At 42.4% G+C, this 21,319-nt stretch overlaps 1 protein-coding gene across 5 annotated transcripts in view; it reads left to right on the top strand.

Annotated features, from left to right (window-relative positions):
• Positions 1 to 21,319, top strand: part of STAG1 (STAG1 cohesin complex component) — a 322,525-nt gene that overhangs the window by 298,169 nt on the left and 3,037 nt on the right. For 4 of the 5 annotated variants that reach the window (XM_067538793.1, XM_067538794.1, XM_067538795.1 and 1 more), the window contains 6 exons: positions 1,722 to 1,870; positions 3,651 to 3,779; positions 6,280 to 6,485; positions 10,020 to 10,191; positions 11,351 to 11,461; positions 20,196 to 20,310. In XM_067538793.1, the coding sequence (XP_067394894.1) occupies positions 1,722 to 1,870; positions 3,651 to 3,779; positions 6,280 to 6,485; positions 10,020 to 10,191; positions 11,351 to 11,461; positions 20,196 to 20,310 (882 nt within the window). Of the gene's footprint in view, positions 1 to 1,721; positions 1,871 to 2,231; positions 2,496 to 3,650; positions 3,780 to 6,279; positions 6,486 to 10,019; positions 10,192 to 11,350; positions 11,462 to 20,195; positions 20,311 to 21,319 lie in introns of those variants that run through there. The other variant, XM_067538797.1, reaches the window with a different exon arrangement.

Below are 21,319 nucleotides of genomic sequence, written 5' to 3'. Positions count from 1 at the left end.
CAGGACCAGGTTCGCCTTCTGCACCCGGACCTGGACTCCCTCCACCTGACTGCATGCAGGCTCTGTGGTTGACAGAGGGGGAGAGAGCCTGTTCAGCGCAAGTTCAGCAGGTCCTGCTGGGAAGCAGGAAGCCTTCCACTCAGGTGCTGTATAAGGCTAAATGGAAGCGCTTTACTATTTGGGCGGACTCCCGGGGCATTCTGCCCAGCTCTTCACCCATTCAGGTGATTCTAGAGTACCTGCTCCACTTATAGATGCAGGGCTTGGCACTGGCCTCCCTCAGGGTACACCTGGCGGCCATCTCGGCCTTCTACCAGCCAATGGAGGGGAGGTCGATCTTCTCACACCCTATGTCCCTTAGGTTCCTCAAGGGGATAGAGAGGTGATATCCGCAGGTCCGTGACCTGGTACCTCTCTGGGATCTGAATTTGGTCCTCACCGTCTTAACGGGACCCCCCTTCGAGCCTATGGCTACATGCCCATTGCTCATCCTTTCCTGGAAGGTAGCCTTCTTAGTAGCCATTACATTGTCTAGAAGGGTCTCCGAGTTAAGAGCTTTGACCTCGGAGCCCCCCTATACGGTCTTCTACAAAGATAAAGTGAGGCTGAGACCCCACCCAGCATTCCTACCTAAGGTGGTGTCTCAGTTTCACTGTAACCAGGACATCTTCCTCCCCGTGTTTTTCCCTAAACCACACGGGTCGGAGGTCGAGCGGAGATGGTATTCATTGGACGTCAGACGGGCCCTGGCCTATTATATTGATCGCACAAGGCCATTCTGGAGATCAACCCAACTGTTCGTGGCAGTCGCAGACCGGATGAAGGGCTCACCTGTCTCCACCCAGCACATCTCCACCTGGATCACCACCTGCATACATGCCTGTTACGACCAGGTGAAGGTGCCACTTCCAGGGACCGTGACGGCACACTCGACCAGAGCCCAGGCCTCATCGGCGGCCTTCCTGGAGCGTGTGCCCCTGCAGGACATCTGCAAGGCAGTGACCTGGTCATCGGTCCACACCTTCACATCTCACTACGCCATCGTACAACAGGCGAGAGAGGACGCGGACGTCGGCAGAGCCGTGCTGAGAAGGGCTACTCACCAGTGACTCCTACCCGCCTCCAAGGTATGACTATTTAATCACCTATATTGGAATGCATATAAGCAATCACTCGAAGAGAGAAAACAAGGTTACTTACCAGTAACTGTTGTTCTTCGAGATGTGTTGCTCATATCCATTCCAAACCCGCCCTCCGTCCCCGCTGTCGGAGTCGGCAGAAAGAAGGGACTGGGGGCCACGGGGTCGGCGGTGCCCTATATACTGCGATATGAGCGTGGTACTCCAGGGGGCGCAGGAGCCAACCCGCGGGGGTTGCTAGGGGCAGAAAAGCTTCCGGAGACTCATGCACGGGGCGCGCACTCACCTATATTGGAATGGATATGAGCAACACATCTCGAAGAACAACAGTTACTGGTAAGTAACCTTGTTTTTTTTTGTCAATTATTTAACTAATTTATTTGGAAATGTTCATGAGTGAGAAATTTACACTGAGACCAACAGCTTTCCATTGTGATTCCTACTTCAGGAGCTACTAACACAGGACCTGATCCAAAGCCCATTGAAATCGATGGAAAGGCTCCCGTTTGTTAAAGAAAAAATCCTTCTTTAGAAATATGTTTCCTATCTTACTGGTTTTTAATGCTTCAATTCTTTCTGTAGCTGTTTAATGAGCTTGTTCAGGAACAAGGTCCCAATCTGGACAGGACATCTGCCCATGTCAGTGGGATTAAGGAATTGGCTCGCAGGTTTGCCCTGACCTTTGGGCTGGATCAGATCAAGACAAGAGAGGCTGTAGCCACGCTACACAAGTGAGTAGTGTAAAATACGCTATCTTCATTTAAACTAGAAGTTAGCCTCAGCATATTCTTCCCAAAAGGGGGGGCGGGGGAAGGAGAGTGTGTATGAGAGAGAGAGAGAAAAAACAGAGAGGCTACATGATAATGTTGTGGGATACAAAGTTTTTATCATCATGAAATTGAGATGGCCATGTTGCACCTGTATCGCAGTGCTATTTGTGAGTTATTCAGGCTGTACCAAACAAGCGCTGATAAGGCTTTATGCCACATCATCATGGATTCATCATGCACCACATATTTTATTTTTTTAAAACTGTTTTAGAAATGTTTCGGAGATGTAATTTAAAAAGGATGGCTTGTTTCTTTTATCTAGTTATATGGTTCAGAGAGACCAGATGTGTGAGGTAATAACTTCTGTTGTTCCAGTAAAAGATATTACCTCACCCATTTTGTCTCACTGATATCCTGGGACCAACATGGCTACAACTACACTGCATATCCAGTTCAGAGGGCAAGAAAAAACTGGTACATTTAAATTACTTCTTAAAATGAGCTCAATTAACTTTTCCACACATACAAATGTTATTGTTTTAAAGTTCACTATCTCAGAACAACCCAAGGCTATAAGCAAATGCTTTCACTCATTGGAAAGATGGGAATCTCTCTTTGGTATAGAAGTCCCTTTTCTAGACCTGCAGGGTCACACTGGCCATCCTGTACCACAGAGTATTTTAATTAGGTATGAGGAGGGAATTTCCACATATGGTTCTCCCACATTTTTGTGGCAGGTTGATTTTTTTAAACATGGTGGTTATTTGATGCCCCTCAGAAGTTTGTAATGTTAGAATAATTCTGGGAGGAGTGAAATATTGGTGGACAGAATGCAGTTCATCAGCTCAAAGGCACGTGATGAATGCATTTATCAAATGGTTGTTCAATTTATCTCATGCACACATCCCATTATAAGACCCTATTTTCAGTTGCTTACAATGTTGCCAAACTTGAACCATTTTGGCTAAAAACTTCCATGCTGGGTGTCTGCACTGAATGAAGCTGGGGTCCTGGGATTATGTAATTAAAGGCCATATCATTATGCACATGCACAGGAGTCCCAATTAAGGTTGCACGAACAACCTTAATAAATGTCATTTCCTAACTGTTGAGTGCTTGACTTTGCAACCTTAATAATGTTCTTTTAATGTAGATTTTTGGGTATAATATATAAATAAAAATTCAATATATTGCACTTTTATTTTTGTCTCTATGGCTACAGGTTATAATGCATTCCCATTATGAACAGAATTATTAAGTACTGCATGTAAAAGAACAAAGTGTATTAGTTCATGTACTAAATTGAACTGGAATAATTTTAGAAATATACTCTTAAATGTTTAGCATTTCTTTACTCGTTATTTTAATTTGACAAGTTGTTTTCAGAAGGATGGGAAAGAAATGAACAGAGAAAAAGATGAAGAGTAAAATATAAAGATAGACAAAGAAAATAAAACAAAGAAAAGAGGAAAAAAACCAAAGCAAGTGTTAGATTAAAAGGATGGAAGAAAGAGTAAAATCCACAGGTGCCTTCTGTATGTGTTTGATACGTCATTGAAAATGTTATGAATTTTAAAAGTTCCTTTGGCTTCCTTCTCTGTTTCTTTAAAAATAAAATGTGTTTTGTATTTGTAGTACTAGAACTAAAAATGTTTGAGACTCTTAAAAGGAATAAAAAGCTTATAGCAGTACAGGAAATTGTCACAGCCTGTAAACATTTTACATCTTTCTTTACTTATAGAGATGGCATAGAATTTGCCTTCAAATACCAGAATCAAAAAGGACAAGAATATCCACCTCCTAACCTTGCTTTCCTGGAAGTGCTTAGCGAATTTTCTTCTAAACTCTTGCGGCAGGACAAAAAGACTGTGTAAGTGATACTCTGTTGCCTTGTTTATGGGTTTTGCTAAGCTGTATCATTCATCATTGTGGTGAGTGTTTAAACTGTGTGCATTAAGGTATTTGCAATCAAAAGGCCTGATCCTGCAAATATTACCTGCTCAGTGATGATTCCCATTCGTAATTACATTTTGAGACCTATCAGTTAGCCAGCTTTTAATCCATTTAATGTATGCCGTCTTGATTTTGTATCATTCTAGTTTCTTAATCAAAAATTGTGTGTAGAACCAAGTCAAATGCCTTACAGAAGTCTTAAGTATATTATTACATCAACACTATTACCTTTGTCAACCAAGCTTGTAATCTCATCAGAAAAGTTACCATGTTTGTTTGACATGGTCTAATTTCCATAAACCCATGTTGATTGGTATTAATTATAATACCGTTCTTTAATTCTTTATTAATTGAATCCCTATTCAATTAATGTTCCTACATTTTCTACATTTTGCCAGGATTGATGTCAGTCTGACAGGTCTATAAATACCTGGGTCATCCTATTTACCCCTTCAGCCCTACCAACTGCATCTGAGGAAGTGGGCTGAAGCCCACGAAAGCTTATGCCTGCTGAAATTAAATTTGTTAGTCTTTAAAGTGCTACAGAACTCTCGTTGTTTTTGCTGTTAAAATGTTAAGCAATTCCCAATTATAATTTGAATTTTTTTGTTCACTGATTTGGCTCATCAGTTGTTTTCATCTTTGTGAAATTGGCCCTTTTAAAGCACCAAGTATATGTATTACTCATTTGAATTTTATTCTGTTAAACATAACAAATGTGATCAAATCATAGTCACTTGTATGTAAGCTACAAGACCAGGTGTGATGTGGAATTTCCCCTTGTTGGATTCAGCACTTTTTGAATTAGGAAATTTATCTATAATTATATCTATAATTTTTAGAAATTCTGCAAGTGCTTTAGTATTGGCAGCGCGAGACCCCCAGCATTCCACTCAGATTGAATTTGCATATAATCACACAGCTTTTTTCCCTACACATTATAGATGAGTGTGTAAGGAGCCAGTCATCCTGTTCTTTAGTGTGATTTGGTGATCTTTATCAGACACCATCTTGTGCTTTTTCTGTTAAGACATTGATCCATAAGCATTCAATTTTATTTTCTTCTAAATCATCACTGACTCGGAAACTGATAATGCAGTTTTTGACATAGTCCTCTCTTTTTGCCTGCTCATTCCTTCCTAAATTATTTGTAACCAGTGATTTTAACATTCCAGTAATGTGAATCATCCCACAAGGTTTCTGTAATACCAACTAGGTTGAATTTACGCTCCATAAATAACCCTTCCAGTTCCTCTTGTTCATTATCCAGGCTCCTAACATTGGGAGGTAGGCACTCAAAAATTTTCTTCACTTCCTTTAGTGTCTTGATTAATTTTGTTCTTAACAACTTGACTTTGTGCTAAATGAGTGCTCGTTCCTTTTCTCTTTTCACCCTCCATGTTTGTTTTTAATTTAACGTCCTCCTGACTATTCCAGCTGGGTCATGTAGCTCAGGCAGTAGAAGTACTTTTAGCTCTAGAAGTCCTGGATTTGACCCTCTCTGTCAGTGACACATCCATGGGTATCATGTTAAATGATAATTTAATTAAAGGTTGTATCATAATGCATTTGCTCAAAAGGAGAGAATTAATGTTGCATGTGCATCCTTAATTCTGGGATTTCCTAACTTTTGAGTGCTTGACTTCACAACCTTAACAATACTTTTTGAACATAGATTTTTGTATGGATTATCATATTAATATTACTTGCAGTTTTAGATTGTATGGTTAAATCATTGAAAAAGACAGACAAATAAAAGCCTGAAATTCACAAGAATGTGCAGGAAAACTTGTAGTTGATGGGGACCTAATTGCTAGCAGATGTTCAACCAATTTGGAGACAGGACCCTCAAATTTTTCCAGAAGTTGGCCAGTCCGTATGAACTCTAGCAGCAACAATTGGGCTCCAGTGCCTACAGATCATCAATCCTGTAATTTCAAAATAATTGGCTGTCTTTGAGAAAATAATTCTTTCACTATTCCTCTGAAAAAAGTATGCCACTGCTCAGAATATTGCCAAATTCAATCCATCTGTTTACATGGATGGAATATGTATATTGATTGTATTGGGGATTGAGAACAGAAATAGCATTCAGGTATAGTATAAATGTGGTGAACGGTTTCAGACCACTCTGGGTGTATTATGAGGGAAAGAGCACTTTGCATTGTTTCTCAGGGAACATTTGTAGACAGTTAAGCAGCTCTTTTAACTGGCTCTGAAGGGAATTTTGTTGAGTCATCTTCAGTCAGAAAGATGGTGCCCTGCCAGCATGTGTTTGGAGGATTAAAATAGGAAGAAACAGCATGGGATATCTTTCGGGCCTCAAGATAAATGTGTGAAGGCCCCTTAGGAATTGGGTAGAAGGGAAATGATGCACAGAATGATGTTATTTTACATATTGTCTTCTGTTTTCACAGTCACTCATACTTGGAGAAGTTTCTGACAGAGCAGATGATGGAAAGGAGGGAAGATGTATGGCTTCCACTAATTTCCTATAGAAATTCACTGGTTACTGGGGGCGAAGATGACAGGATGTCTGTGAATAGTGGAAGTAGTAGCAGCAAAGCCTCTTCAGTGAGGAATAAGAAAGGACGACCTCCACTTCACAAAAAAAGAGTGGAGGGTATGTATGGTTTTACATTACGGGATGTAGGAACAAGTCATCTTTAGAATGTATACAAATTAATTAACCATTTTTCTTCCTTGAGTTCTGTGTGGCTTTGTAGTTGACGCTGAAATATACGCATACACACTGCATGGATAAAAACATTGTTTTACAAATTCCTGTAGATTTTTATTTTTCTGTATGAAATTGCCTAGACAGATCCACACTCTTGGAGATATTTGCTGAGATTTGCAGATTCTGTACCATTAAAAGCATTTGGTCTTAATTTGGAGATAGTATATGATTACAAAGTTACTATTCATCTAACCTCTGTTCCAATCTAGAACTGACGTTCTCTCACTAGGGTTGCCACACAAATCCAAGTGCTAAATTCTGACAAAAACTGCCGTTTTGGCAAAAACATAGGATAAATGGAAAAATGGTAAAAAGGACAAAAAATTAAAATTAGTAGAACTTCAGAGAGAGGTAACTATCTAATAACTAGTTCTTTGAGGTGATTGCTGATATTTAGCCACATCTATGGGTTGCGCTTTCATCCTTGGTACAGAGCCATCTAGAAAACAGTGTCCTTTGGGACCACACACATGCTTAATAAAAATCCACATGTTCATTCATAACAGCATATAGGGAGTCCACATCCTGAGTGCCACCCATTCCTTTTTTCCACCTACTCTATTCCATCAAAAGACTCCAAAGAAACAGAGAACTCAGGTGGGAAGTGTCAAACAAAGTAACTGTCCCCTCCTAAACAATGCTTGCAGGATGGGCATCAAATCTAAAGACGAAATTGATAGCAGTATTGCTCTGCCTTGACTCTTGCTTAGAGATGTGCTGTGAAGGCAGCTTTTGTATTGATTAAATGTGTTTTAAAACCTTCAGGTATACACACACCTGCAAAGTCAGAACAGGTTTTCAGTGTCTGAGTAGAAATTAGCTTCTTCTGTGTTAGTCTCTATATTCAGAAATTACCCCGAGGACTTACAAAAAGGCCTAATCTTTTCCAAATTGCAACTAAGAACCCGTAGGGAGCATGCTAGGGCAGGAGGGAATCATAAAGTTGGCCCTGTTTAGAGCAGCTGTGAGATTGCTCTAAGTTTCATCAGTGGATGAATCAACCCCCAGCAGCCTTGATTACCAGGAAGGATGAAAGAAAGGATGAAATATCTTCAAGCAAGGGAAGAAAGAGGATCCACGGACCAGACCAGTCAGCCTCACCCCAATCCCTGGAAAAATCACAGAGCAGGTTCTCAAGGAATCCTTTTAAGGCACTTGGAAGAGAGGAAGGCGATCAGGAACAGTCAACATGGATTCACCAAGGTTGCCTGACCAACCTGATTGCCTTCTATGAAGAGGTGACTGGATCTGTGGATGTGGGGAAAGCGGTGGATGTGATATACCTTGACTTTAGCAAAGCTTTTGATACAGTCTCTCACAGTATTCTTATCAGCAAGTTAAAGTGGTATGGGTTGGATGAATGGACTATAAAATGGATAGAGAGCTGGCTAGATCATCAGGCTCAGTGGGTAGTGATCAATGGTGGTAGATGACAGAACAAGGAGCAATGGTCTCAAGTTGCAGTGGGGGAGGTCTAGGTTGGATATTAGGAAAAAGTTTTTTACTAGGAGGGTGGTGAAGCACTGGAATGGGTTATCTAGGGAGGTGGTGGAATCTCCATCTTTAGAGGTTTTTAAGATGAGGCTTGACAAAGCCCTGGCTGGGATGATTTAGCTGAGGTTAGTCCTGCTTTGAGCAGGGGGTTGGACTAGATGACCTCCTGAGGTTCCTTCCAACTCTAATCTTCTATGAGTCTACGAAAGGAGGCAGAAAGCCCTTTCTTAAGGTATATCTGAGGATTTGACCTCTAGGTTGGGCAGCCTAATCTCTTCTGGTAAAATGTGAGGCCTAAACAAAACACTGGTAGATTAATGGATCGATCTTGATGAAACTCAGTAAGTGAGAACAATCTTCATGGATATGACAGAGGGAGTCTTCCCCTAAGGCTCAAATTGTGATTTCATAGGACGTGTAAGTACCAAATTCAAGTCCCAAGACGATGTATGTCTTTTAGTTGCAGACAGTTCATGCAGGGGGACACTACCAAAATCGCTTTACAGTAGGTATAGCAAACAAAAAATCTTGTATATGAAGGTGAATTACTAGATGAATAATGCATCTGCTCAAAAGCAGAAAGACTTTTTAGAGTCAATAAATAATCCAACATCAAAGTAATTGTCAAAGTAAGTGGAACATTCCTTCAGCTGAGAGCTCATAATGAAAACATCTTCCAACATTGGCTTTTCCTTATTGAGACTTTTCAGTTTTCTGTAAAGATTTGATGTCAGAACTTGCCAAAATTCTACTAAGCAAGCCAAGCTTGAATCTGATATTCAGGATTTTTAGAATCAGAAGTTGATTCTGCAAAAGAAGATTGGGAGAGTTGTCAGTTGGAGAACATGCACCTGTAACATTGCCAGAAGATAAGGATATGAATATTTAAGAGCCTGTTCAAATGTGACCAAGATCACTCAGCATAAAAGAGCTCTTTTCTTCAATTCAGAAAAAAAGGGGGCCTGACATCTTAAAAGAATCTATCTCCACTGGAGCATCTTAAAAAACAAAACAAAAAACCCCCCCATGATTGATTCTGCTGCATCTTCATCTACCATCATATCTCCCTTCTTCACTTCATCTATAGGCTCCTTGAATGCTCTGTCTGGAGTTCTTTTCCTCCACTTCCATCCTAGATAGAGATTCTCCTTTCTAGCTTCTGTTCACTCCACTCCCACCAAAGTCTTTTAATGACCCATCCTAGGCCAGATCTCCATCCTTATTTTGTGCTCCCCCTCCTGTTCTATCCATATGTTGTGTCTCATGTTACAAATAGACTGTAAACTCTTTAGGGTGGGATCCATTTTTTTGTGTGTACGTGCAGTACCTGGGTCTCTGGCACTGCTGCAATACAAGTATTTATGATTGATTATTGTTGTTTATCAGATATACCTATTTTGAGGTTGAAATGTTGTTGGGAATATCCAGTAGTTCAAAGACGGAGATAAATCTTGTTCCTAATTCTTCATTGGCATAAGGAGTTGAGATCCTTCCTTTTCAGTACTAATACAAAATTAAATTAGAGCTGGAAATTAAACTTCTTGGAGATTAATCCAAATTGATCCATCATCCAGTTACTTCTTTATGGTGTAAAATTCATAACTTAGTTTTACAAAATTTGCTCCAGTTGAGGTAATGAGCTATATGAAAATGTACTAGTGGATGAATACATAAATTAAAACCCTGGATTAGTGCTGTATATGCGTTCTAAAGCTTATATCCTATTTAAAAGTTGTCCTGAATAAGTTATGAATGATGATATTCATGGGATGATATAGCTGAAGTTAGTCCTGCTTTGAGCAGGGGGTTGGACTAGATGACCTCCTGAGGTCCCTTCCAACTCTAATATTCTATGATTCTATATTGTGCTGAATAAGTTCACTGTCTCATTTTACTAGCTAACTGTAATTTATCTTTTTATAGATGAGAGTCTAGAAGGCTCATGGCTAAACAGGAATGACACCATTCAAACTCCAGGGGCTCTGCAAACACCACAGCTCACTTCAACTGTATTGAGAGAGAACACTAGACAAATGGGAGAGCAGATTCAAGAGCATGAGTCAGAACATGGATCTGAACAAGATTTTTTACACAAGTATGTACCAAGATGTTAGGATCAAATGTATTGTGCTGAACAAGAAACACATACTAAACAATAGTTGAGATTAGCAGTAGCACTTCTACAGCGCATTTGTGGTTTCACATTTGCAGTATTTTTGGGGGGGAAATCTCTTGTCTGGTAGTCCCATGGTTTAGCTTGGTATAAATTGTGTCAAATAACATTTTTTTAGATTCTCAGAAAAAAACTCTGTTAAAACGAAGGTGAAGAGGGCATATCCATAATTTAGAGAAAAATACATTACAAGGATGCTGAAATTATCCCATGCAATAACAATACGATTATTTTAAGTCATTTAGTGTTCGTGACTCTAGATTAGTTTTAACTGATTTTTAAATACACATGGGGCATTTTTATTTTATTTTTCAGCACTACAGGGCAGAGTTATGGTTGTTTAGGTGCCCTAACTGCATTTTCATAACTTGAAAAACGTTCGAATTTCTTTTAGCATAAATCTATTTTCTTGAGCTTATAATGCTTGTTTGGGGGATAATTATAACATGCCTATAACTTATTTTACCCTAAACTACTGATCTTAACTCCAACATTTTATAGTTTTTGTCCAGGAATTTCCTTGGTTATCTTAATTTAAAAGTTCATACATGAACACTGAACAAGAAACTGAGAGAATGCTGCTATGTGTTATTTCTGATCATTTGAAGATATGTAATATCAACCATACATTTTGTTTGTTTTAATTTCTATAGCCAGATTCACTGGTTATAGATGTACAAAGCAGCCAAACCACACTAGCCAGTGAAACTGAGTTTGAGAGTATTTGTTTTGCCAGCATAGTGCAAAGCAGCCAGAATATATGCCCTGTTCCTCCTGTCCACCACGTTCCTCTGTACACACATTCACCATTTTTCCAATCCCCCCTATATTTCCCTTTTTGTGTGGGCATACACACACACCCTCGCTACTGAGTAGATCTGGTGCAACAGGTAACTTTTGAAAATAAATATTTAGGATTATAGCAATTTTTGCCATTTTTTATAAAGTTGAAAGTTTAGCTGTTAGTAGAGTTTGGCATAAAATCTTCAGAACTAACAAGTAATTTACTGAGGAGGCATCTAAAAATAAATATAAAATCAATGCTGTGACTGAGTTAGTTACATTGCTCTGTATGTCTTAGTCCCCAGATGCAGATATCTTGGTTGGGCCAGCAGAAGCTAGAAGATTTAAATCGAAAGGACAGGACAGGAATGAACTACATGAAAGGGAGAAGTGGTGTAAGGCATGCAGTGTAAGTATTTAAAACACCTCAGATCCTTTTGGCAATGAGTAATTTTGCTCAGTGAATCTATTAATGATAGACTTGCCCTGTGTAGTTGCTATTTTATTAGGGTTTGTATAACATTTTACATCTCTAAATAGAAGCACACTAACAGTTTTATGAAGTTCTGATCTGCATCAACGGCAGGAGCATGGGCTAAGGTTTGGCATTCAACTCTGCAAGGCACTGATCACTCTGGCCCCATCCATTGAAACACTTTAAGCATAAGAATACTTGCATTGAAGTCAGTAGGCCCACTCATATGCGTAATCCTTTGCTGAAGTGCTTTTCTGGACTGGGGACAGAGTCCCCAGCACCTTACAAGATCAAGCCCTTAGTGCCCAGGCCTGAGAATCAGTTTTGGGTTCTGTTCCCAGCATTCCCAGTGATTTACTGAGAGACTTTGTGCAAGTCATGTGACCTCTCTGTACCTGCTTGCCCTATTGTAAAATGAGTCCTTTACCACTTGCCTGCCTTGGAGGATTGTTGTAAGGTTTAATTCTGCGATTAGTATCGCTATGCGTGCTCCACTCCAAGTGTGCATGCACTTCTCAAGCCCTTGATCCGAGACTTTTAGTTAGCAGTGTCTGTTCGACTCGCGCATGCACCCTACCCTCCTTATACCAGACATCAAGCCTATACAGTTTCTTCTCAACCACCTGAGATGGAGACTTAGTTGTGCACCTTGAGCATGCCTGGGCTTCTCTATGTATTTATAGTTGAGACTTAGTATTGTCAGTTATTAGTATAGTTTTAGTTAGTTAGATAAGTATTGAGAGGATTGTTTTTTTTCTTCTCTTTCCCCCCAGGAGGCGTGTTTTCCTGGCAGGGCATGCCTGGCTTGCCAGGCTTCAAATGCTGCCTCTTCTGCTGAGAGGCTATACCGGTGAGGAGTGCCACTCTAAGTGCGTCGGTTTGTTTGAGGGAGTCCCACATCTCCCAGAAGTGCAACTTCTGCCTGGCCCTCAAGTCTAGGGCAAGGAAGAATAGGGAGATTAATTAAACTCTCGCTATTGATGATGGAACACTACCTTTGGCCAGCTTCTAAGTCACATCAGGAGACACCGCCCCATACATCTGTCTCTGGACAGATCCAGCACTCTTTCATCCTTAGCGCAGACTTCCCATAAGAAGGCGAAGACTTTGGAGGCTTCAGAGAATACTTCTAAAAAGAGGGGCATGGACTCTCACCTTAAGGAGCCAGCTCCGAAGGCTCAACCTCTCGACTCAGTGTTTTTGAGTTGAAGGACTCCTCTGGTATTGGTGAGGTGGCAAAGTCCTGAAGCTTAAAAGGGAGACATGGCTCCTACTGGGCGTCAATATCCTTTGCCAGCAAGACAGGCAAGCATAGGCACTCTGAACTGGCACTGTCAAGCTCAGCCCAGCCACTGGTACCTGTGCATTCAGCACCGAGCAAGCAACAGTGCCAGACACCATCAGCATCTACTTGAATATGCCCACCATCAAAGGTATCAATGGCTTCAACGACTGTGTGCTCGATTACTGCATTGGTACTGATCCCCTACTCTGTACCACAAGGATTCAGATATATGAACCAGAGTGCCTACTCCTCATGGGTACCGATTGTGTCTTGGTACTGAGATCCTGATCCTCGCACCACTCTCCTGCAATACTTGCAGAACTCTCCACCACTTTCTGTGAGTACTTCTCCATTGGATGAAATGGAGGAGGATAAAGAAGACTTCCCATCAGTTTTCTCTGTTTCTGTTCAGGGTTCTCCAGCATATCCATTCAAGAACCCCACTCTCTGACAGTCACAGTCATTATCAAGTGTGGTGGAACCTCACCCTGCATGCCACCCTCCACTTCCACCTGTGCCCCCCCCTCCCCCCCATGGCCATACTTTGGCCCCTGGGCTCCTTATTGGCAACAATTGGCCAGACTACCAGTACCATCTTATAGGGAGGCCAGAGTTGTACATCCCTCTCCTCCGCAACCAGTCCACCCACCACCACAGGAGGAAACGTTTGAGGGGCAGGTAGCCAGAGTACATAAGGAGGCCACCCCTCAAATACCTATTTCATCCTCTTCTCCAGATAAAACAGTTGTTCCTCCACCATCATTCATGGCTGATGATTTTCAGCAATTTCAAGATCTCATAAAGAGGGTAGCTGACACTCTTCAGATTCTATCTGAAGAGGTCAAGGATTCACAGCACAAACTGTTGGGTATCTTGCAGTCAGCAATATCCTCTAGAGTAGTATTACCCATCAGTGAGGCACTCCTTAGATCTAGCTAAGACTGTCTGGCGTAGACACCTCCCACTATTCTGTAAATGTGTAAATGGGTAGTTAATATGCATTATGTCCCCCCCAAGGATTCTGATTTTTTGTTTCCCCCATCCTCCCCTAGACTCCCTATTGGTGGATACAGTAAATGAGCAGGTTAGGCAGAACTTCTCTAAGTCCATCACATGAGCAGATTAGGCAGAACTTCTCTAAGTCCATCACATATGACAAAGAATAGAAAAGACTGGATCTCTTTGGATGAAAGTCCTAGTCATCAGCAACATTGCAATTCAGGATCGCATACTGTCGAGTCATGGCCAAATATAGTTTCACAAATTCATGGCTTTTATTGAACAATTGCCCAGGAATATAGGGAACAATTCCAGTCCATCATCTCTGAAGGCCAATTATTGGCCAGAACTGCTCTTCAAGCATCCTTAGATGCTTCAGACACTGCTGCCTGGTCCATCTCCATGGCAGAGTTATGCACAGGGCATCATGGCTCCAACTCTTGGGGTTCTGAGAGAAGTACAGAACACTGGAGGACCTTCCTTTCAACAGTTGTAAGCTTTTCTCAGAGACCATGGATAAGTCCTTGCACACACTGAAGGACTCTTTGGCTACTTTACAATCCATGGGCATATAGGAAATATACAAATAGGAAAAGATTTAGTAGGTCACAGACTGCCCAGAGACTGTGTCCTGCTCTGTTTCCTGGTTTCATAGAGTCTCCAAACACACCAAAAAAAGACACAGATTTCTGAGAAAGGGTTGTCCATCTACCCTCCATGACCACCAGTCATCTTTAAAGCAACAGTTTTGATGGGTTGCTCAAGAGTTTAACTCTCCCTCTCCTCTGGTTTTACAGCTGCTCCATTCGGCTCACCTTCCCCCCATGGAGACCGCCTTGCCTATTTCCAACATGCTTGGAGGTGGATCTCTACAGGCAAGTGGGTCATAGAGGTCATAACATCAGCATTGCATTTTACATCACTCCCTGTCTTGCATCCCCTTTCCCTGTCCCTCTTCAGGGACCCCTCTCACCAGCTTTTAATAAGACAAGAAGTGAATTCTCTCCTTGGATTAGGAGCAGTAGAGCCAGTCCTTACTCTTTACAAGGGCGAGGGATTTTACTCAAAGTATTTATTTGTGCCAAAGAAGGACGGAGGCTGGAAACTGATCTTAGATCTAAGACTTCAGAACATATTCATAAAGTCTCAAAGGTTTAGGATGGTGCCTCTGGAAGCTATATTCTTCAAGTGATGGTCCCTTTTGTATTTCACTGCGGGTTATATGCATGCCCTATGCATCCAGAGCTGGGGATTTTAAAAGTAGTATGCTGAAGATGCCAAAGTTCAAGATCTGTGCCTCCTGCCTTCACTTGTTCTTGGTCAGTGACAAGCACTAACGCTGCCTTTACTGCTTCAGAGAAGCTCATATTGCATCCAGGTGCAGCATCTGCTTCTCCTTCTCAAGCTATACCAGGGAAGGACGGGCGCTCCACCTCAAGAAGCACCTCATGGAGGTCGCCAAGAGGCCACAATTGGATCCAGGCTGGGGAACCCCCTGTACATTGGCTTCAGCAATCTAGGAGTGCGCCTCCCACTGCTGAGACCCAGTCTAGTTCCACTGGTATCAGTACTATGGATCCTGTGCCGGGACCTAGTTATGAGCCAAGGGAGCATGATCATAAGCATGGCAGTAAGTCTTCCTCCAGGCCCAAGAAGGACACCATCATCCCCAAGTTCCAGCCACAGAGAAGTGGTGTGTTCGAAGGCACACAGGCACAACACCACCAGACCCACCAGTTCTGTCCACCAAGCCGCGTACCCCTTCCAAATTGTCACTGCCAAAGTCAAGGGAACCATTGGTTCTGAGACAGTCCTCTATTCTGGTTCCAACTGTGGAGCACATGCCATTGATGCCGGAAAGGCTTGAGTCACCCCAGAGCCTCATGAACTCTTTGCCTTGGAGGAGGTGAGTTCTCCACGTCTTCTGGTTCAGTCGCCACCTAAGGAGGTACGGTCTCCTATCTTTGACTTACCTCCTTCAGGTCATGTTTCCATCCATTCCCCTATGGCTTCCATGACTCCAACAGTACTGCCGTTCAAACTGGGCTCTGACTTCTTAGCATCAGAGCACTTGGACAAAGCTCAGGCCCCTCCCATATCGTCCATATGACTATCCGCAGGTTCCGCCAACTCAGTGGCAGTACCCTTCCTTTCCCCAACAAAGGAATTGTTCGTACCCCACTCCTTTGGGCCCTCTGTTGGATATGCCGTTTGGCTGTACTGGTGGTCCTGGTCCCAGTATCTGCCTTTGGAACCTTCCCGCTCAGCTCAGGAGGAGTCCCCCATCTCACCTCTTCGACTATCATTGAGCAGACATTCAGAAATGGTGTTGGAAGATGAACTGCTTAGTCCAACTCTCGTAGTACCACCAGAACCAAACAGTTCCCTTAATTGTCCTCGGCTTTTGCAGCGTCTTCGGTTCCCTTCTCACCACTGGTTGACTACTGCCAGTTCCAGGATCTTTTAGACAGAGAGGTTGAACACCTCCACATCCCACTGGAGGAGGTAAAGGACAAACAGCACTGGCTGTTTGACATCTTGTGGTCAGAATAGCTCTACCAATCAATAATGCTATTCTGCAACTGGCCTGGACACTCTGGCACATTCTGGCCATTTGCACACCCACCCCCCCCAGGGGACAGAGAAGAGGTACTATGTACCTCCGAAGGGGTCTAAGTTTCTGTTCTCTCACTCCGTACCCAAGTCCCTCATCATACAGGTGGCGATGGAGCGGGCCAGGCAACAACACCAACACTCCGCCTCAGCAGACAAGGAGGGCAAACAAGCTAGACTTTCTGAATTAAAAGGTCTTCTCCTATGCCAGCTTTCAATTTCGAATCTCAAGTTACTTGGTTCTATTCACTAAATATGACTTCCTTATTTACAGCAAGTTGGCGTACTTTCAAGCAAGCTTCCTCAACAGGATCGTGTCTGCTTCCAGGCTATTTTAGAGGAGTGGAAACTGGTTGTGAGGACAACATTCCAGGCTGCGTAGGACACTTCTTCATGCAAAATGGCTATGGGAATCATGACTACATTCATCTGGTTCCCCAAGGAAAGTACAGAACACCCTACGGGACATCCCTTCCAGTGAGTCTCATCTCTTCAGTCAGAAGACCGACGATTCCTTCTGCTCCCTCAAAGATTCCAGAGCCGTTCTACGATCACTGGGTACACACCGGCACCCAAGCACATGTTCTACCACCTGCCACCCATGCAATGATTCAAAGCTCCTCAATTCTTCCATCAGTGGCCCTATGAGCATCCTCAAAAATGACAGAAGACCCAATGACCCCAAACTCCAGGCTCCTTGTCAGAGCCTTCAGTATTTCATACTCCATCTTTGCAGAAACAATATTTCTGAGTGCATCTGGAAAATTGTCAACCATCTTGCCTCTTGCCATATACACGACCCACCCCCCTTGGGGGGCATCTAGAACTCTTTTTACCAGCTTGGACTGCGATAACAATGAACAAGTGGATCCTGGAAATACCTATACTTCCCTGTAGTCCAGGATCATTTCCAGTACCAAGTTCTTGGTGGTAGTGGATGCTTACCTCAAATAAAAAGTGATCCTAGTCTTCCTGTACCTTGATAACTGACTACTCAAGGGCTGTTCCTGTGAAGCAGTGATTTCCATCCAGACAGCCCTTTCTCTGTTCCAGGAGTTGGGTCTGCAGCTTAATGTAAAAACATCCATGTTAACCCCTGTACACAATATATAATTTATAGGGGTGTATTTAGACTTGTTGACAGCTAGAGCCTACCTTCCCTTAGACAAATGTATAACTTTGTCAGGTCTGGTACAGGCAATTCAGGGAAGCTCTTGGACCACAATAAGGAACTGTCTTCAGCTCACTGGGCACTGGGCAGCTTGCACCTTTGTGACCAATCACACAAGGCTACCCCTCTGCTGCTTCCAGGGTTGGCTCAAAGGCACCTTGGACAGACAGGTGATGATTCCTCTATAAGTGGCGAAGTCCCTAGACTGGTGGAAGGATCAGTTCATCTGTTCAGGTGTTCCTTTCTGTCTCTGAGATTCACCAGTGACTTTAACAACAGACATGTTACTGCTGGAATGGGGAGCCTACCTCAGTGCCCTCACAACTCAAAGCAGATGGACAACTCAGGAAACCAGTCTCCACATCAATCTGTAGAAGCTCAGAGCTGTCAGGAGTCCTTGCCTTCATTTCCTACCCTTCATCAAGGACGAATCAATCCAAGGTCATGATGGACAATGTATCCTGCATATTCTGTATCAACAAACAGGGAGGAGCAAGATCCCTATCCCTGTGTGCCAAAGCCATGAAACTATGGAACTAGTGCTTAATTCATCAGATCCAAATTTCAGCAGTCTACCTCAGAGGTATTCAGAACACCTCAGGAAGCACTTTTCCCAGGACTGTGAAGGGGAGCTAGACACCCAAGTTCTCTAGAGCATATTTCAAAGATGGTGGCTCGCTTCACCACTTCCAGAAACAAATCGTCCCCTCTCTTCTTCTCAGGAGTGGGTCTGGGCCACCAATCCTTGGGAAGTGCCTTTCTTTTATCTTGGAAGAAGGTGTGTTCCTCCAACACCGCTGATACTAGGCTTGATGAACAGGATCAGACAGGACAGCGCCCAAGTTATCCTTATAGTACCAACCAGGTTGAGATAAGCTTAGTACCTTTACCTGCTTCACATATGTGCCCAATCATTGCTCCAACTCCAAATGATTCCTTCTCCTGTCATAGGATGTGGGTCGTGTGTTTCATCCCAACCAACTGGTTCTCCATCTCGGGGCATGGGTCCTCAATGGTTCACAGGGTTAGTATGCTCCTCTATGGAAGTACAACAAGTGTTACTGAATAGTAGAAAGAAGTCCAACCCATACTGCTTACTTGCAGAAATGGAAGAGATTCTTCGATTGGCGTTGTCATCACTGCCTCCTGTCTTAGTCAGTTACACTTCAGTCATCCTGGATTACGTGTTAGATCTAAAGAAATTGAGGTTGTCAGTTAGTTCAATTAAGGTACATTTGGCCACAATATTCCTTTCATCCGGTAGAAGGATTCTCCATTTTTGTTCATCTAGTATTGTCTAGGTTTATTAAGGGCTTGGGGAATCTTCTCCCCCACCCCAACCTTGGACCTCAATTTGCTATTCAGTTATCTTATGGGACCTCCGTTTGAACCTATGGAAACCTGTTCTCTGTTCCATTTATCTCTGAAGATGGCCTTTTTAGTAGCTATCACATCAGCCAGTAGGGTAAGGGAGATTTTTGCCTTGGTGGCAGATCCACTCCCAATGATATTCTTCAAGGACCAAGTGTCTTTATGTCCACACCCTAAATTCTGACCCCAGGTTCTGTTGAAGTTCCACCTTAACTAATCCATTCACCTACCAATGTTTTTTTCAAAGCCTTATAGCTCTCTGCAGGAATCCTGTTTTCATACTCTAGATGTTAGAAGAGTTTCGATTTTCTACTTAGATCGGACCAAGCAATTTAGGAAGTCAAATAAGCTCTTCATCTCCTTTGTGGATAGATCCAAGGGGTCCATGATCTCTTCTCAGAGACTATCAAGATGGATATCTCAATGTGTTATCATTTGTTATGATGCTGCAGGAGTTCATCCCTCCCAAAGGATGATAGCACATTGTACCAGATCACAGGTAACATCCACAGCATTACTTAAGAATGTGCCAGTACCTGAGGTATGTAGGGTGGCTACATGGGCTTAAATACATACATTTTCGAAACATCACACCATGATCCATGCCACCAAATCTGAGGAGGCACTTGGTATTGCAGTACTATCTCCAGTTCTGAACTCGCTTCTGCTTTTGGGGATACTGCTCGGAAGTCACCTGAAATGGAGCACTCATAAGGACATTACTTGAAGAAGAAGAGACAGTTACTCACTTCATGCAGTAACTGCAGTTCTTGGAAATCTATCCCTCTTTTAGTGCTCCACTACCCCCTTCCGATCCCTCTTTTTTGGACTGTTCTCAATAAGACATTCAGGTGGAAAAGGAACTGTGGGCTCAAGTGGCACATGTGCACCTGAAGTGGAGCACCCATAGGGGGATACATCTCAAAGAACCACAGTTACTGCAGAAGGCAAGTAACCTTCTTAAATGTTTATAATGCATTTATACAGGACTTCTTACCTTAGTCTTTCAAAGGGTGTTAAGTTATTTTGACATCTGAAACACCATTCAGTTGATAACATGATAAATGGGTTTTTTTGTTGTTTTGTTTTGTTTTGAGCCTAAGGTATTATGTGCAACCCCAACAGTGGAAGGCTAGTTGTTTGTAATTAAAAAGAAAAAAAGGAGAAAACAAAGCGATGGTTGGAAGGGCTAAATGCCTTGACAATGTTTTTTTCTCTTTAATAATCAGACGGGGCCTAATGGAGGATGATGCTGAGCCCATCTTTGAAGATGTAATGATGTCCTCACGAGGTCAGCTAGAGGATATGAATGAAGAGTTTGAAGACACCATGGTCATTGATCTGGTCAGTACAGCCTGATTATTAACAACAAATTTTAAATGGGTGAGTTAGAAGGGAAGAAACTACAAAAAAATGTTCCCCAAATGACTTCCAGTTCTTTGAACACCTGATTGAGTGGGGTGACTGGAGTATCAGACTCTGGTTCCTAGGACCAGCAACTCTAAATACGGACCCCACTGATCCCCCTGATCATAGAAACACAGCTGTTATTCAGTACAGCTCCTTCCAGTCTAGTGTCCTATTCTTGACAGTAACAAGTACCTGGTGCTTACAGAAGGTGAAAATAACTCACCATAATATGCCTAGCCAGTTGTGAGAAACATTCTTTCCCAACAGGGGTCCGCTTATGCTCCAAAACATGTCATGTCCCTTGTATTGTTGTGGTGTGTGGCTAGTTATTCATAGAAGTAGCAGTACAAGTGCCTCAATTGTACAGATGGTCTTTTTTAAATCCTGTAACAGCATTTGTATCAATGGCCTCTTTGTCACAGTATACTGACTGGCTACAGGCTGCACAGTATTTCCTTTTATTAATTCTGAATTTACTGTCATTTTAATTTTGAATGCATGGTCGCCTCATATTATGCAAAATGGGGAAAAGGAAGGACTGATCAGCTCTCACTGTACTCTCCTTCAGCATTTTGCATACCTCAACCAACCTCCTCTTGTCCTATTTAGTCTAAATAATCTTAAATCAAATTTTCAATCTTGGGTGATCAAAATTAGGTATCTAATTTTGAGTGCTCAACATGTTATAAGATTGGGCCTCAAGAGTTCTGCTTTTCTGCAAGCATTGGAATGATGTCACTAACAATTTAGTTGCTGCAACAAAAGGCTGAGTTCTTAGCACTCATATCATCCTGCATTTCTTTTTTTTTTTTTAATCACGCTTTTGTGGGTAATCCACTACAATAGGAGGCAAAGGGCTTGATCCAGGTCCCCCATTCAAGTCAATGGAAAACTTCCATTGATTTGAATTTGTAGGATGAAGACCAGAGGAAACAGATATTCC

Source organism: Emydura macquarii, unplaced genomic scaffold (assembly GCF_026122565.2).
Source record: "Emydura macquarii macquarii isolate MOO-44397 ecotype Brisbane River unplaced genomic scaffold, CSIRO-AGI_Emac_v2 contig_499, whole genome shotgun sequence".
Classification (NCBI taxonomy): Eukaryota; Metazoa; Chordata; order Testudines; family Chelidae; genus Emydura; species Emydura macquarii.
Note: the sequence above shows the minus strand (reverse complement) of the source record. Positions and strands in the feature narration are given on the sequence as shown.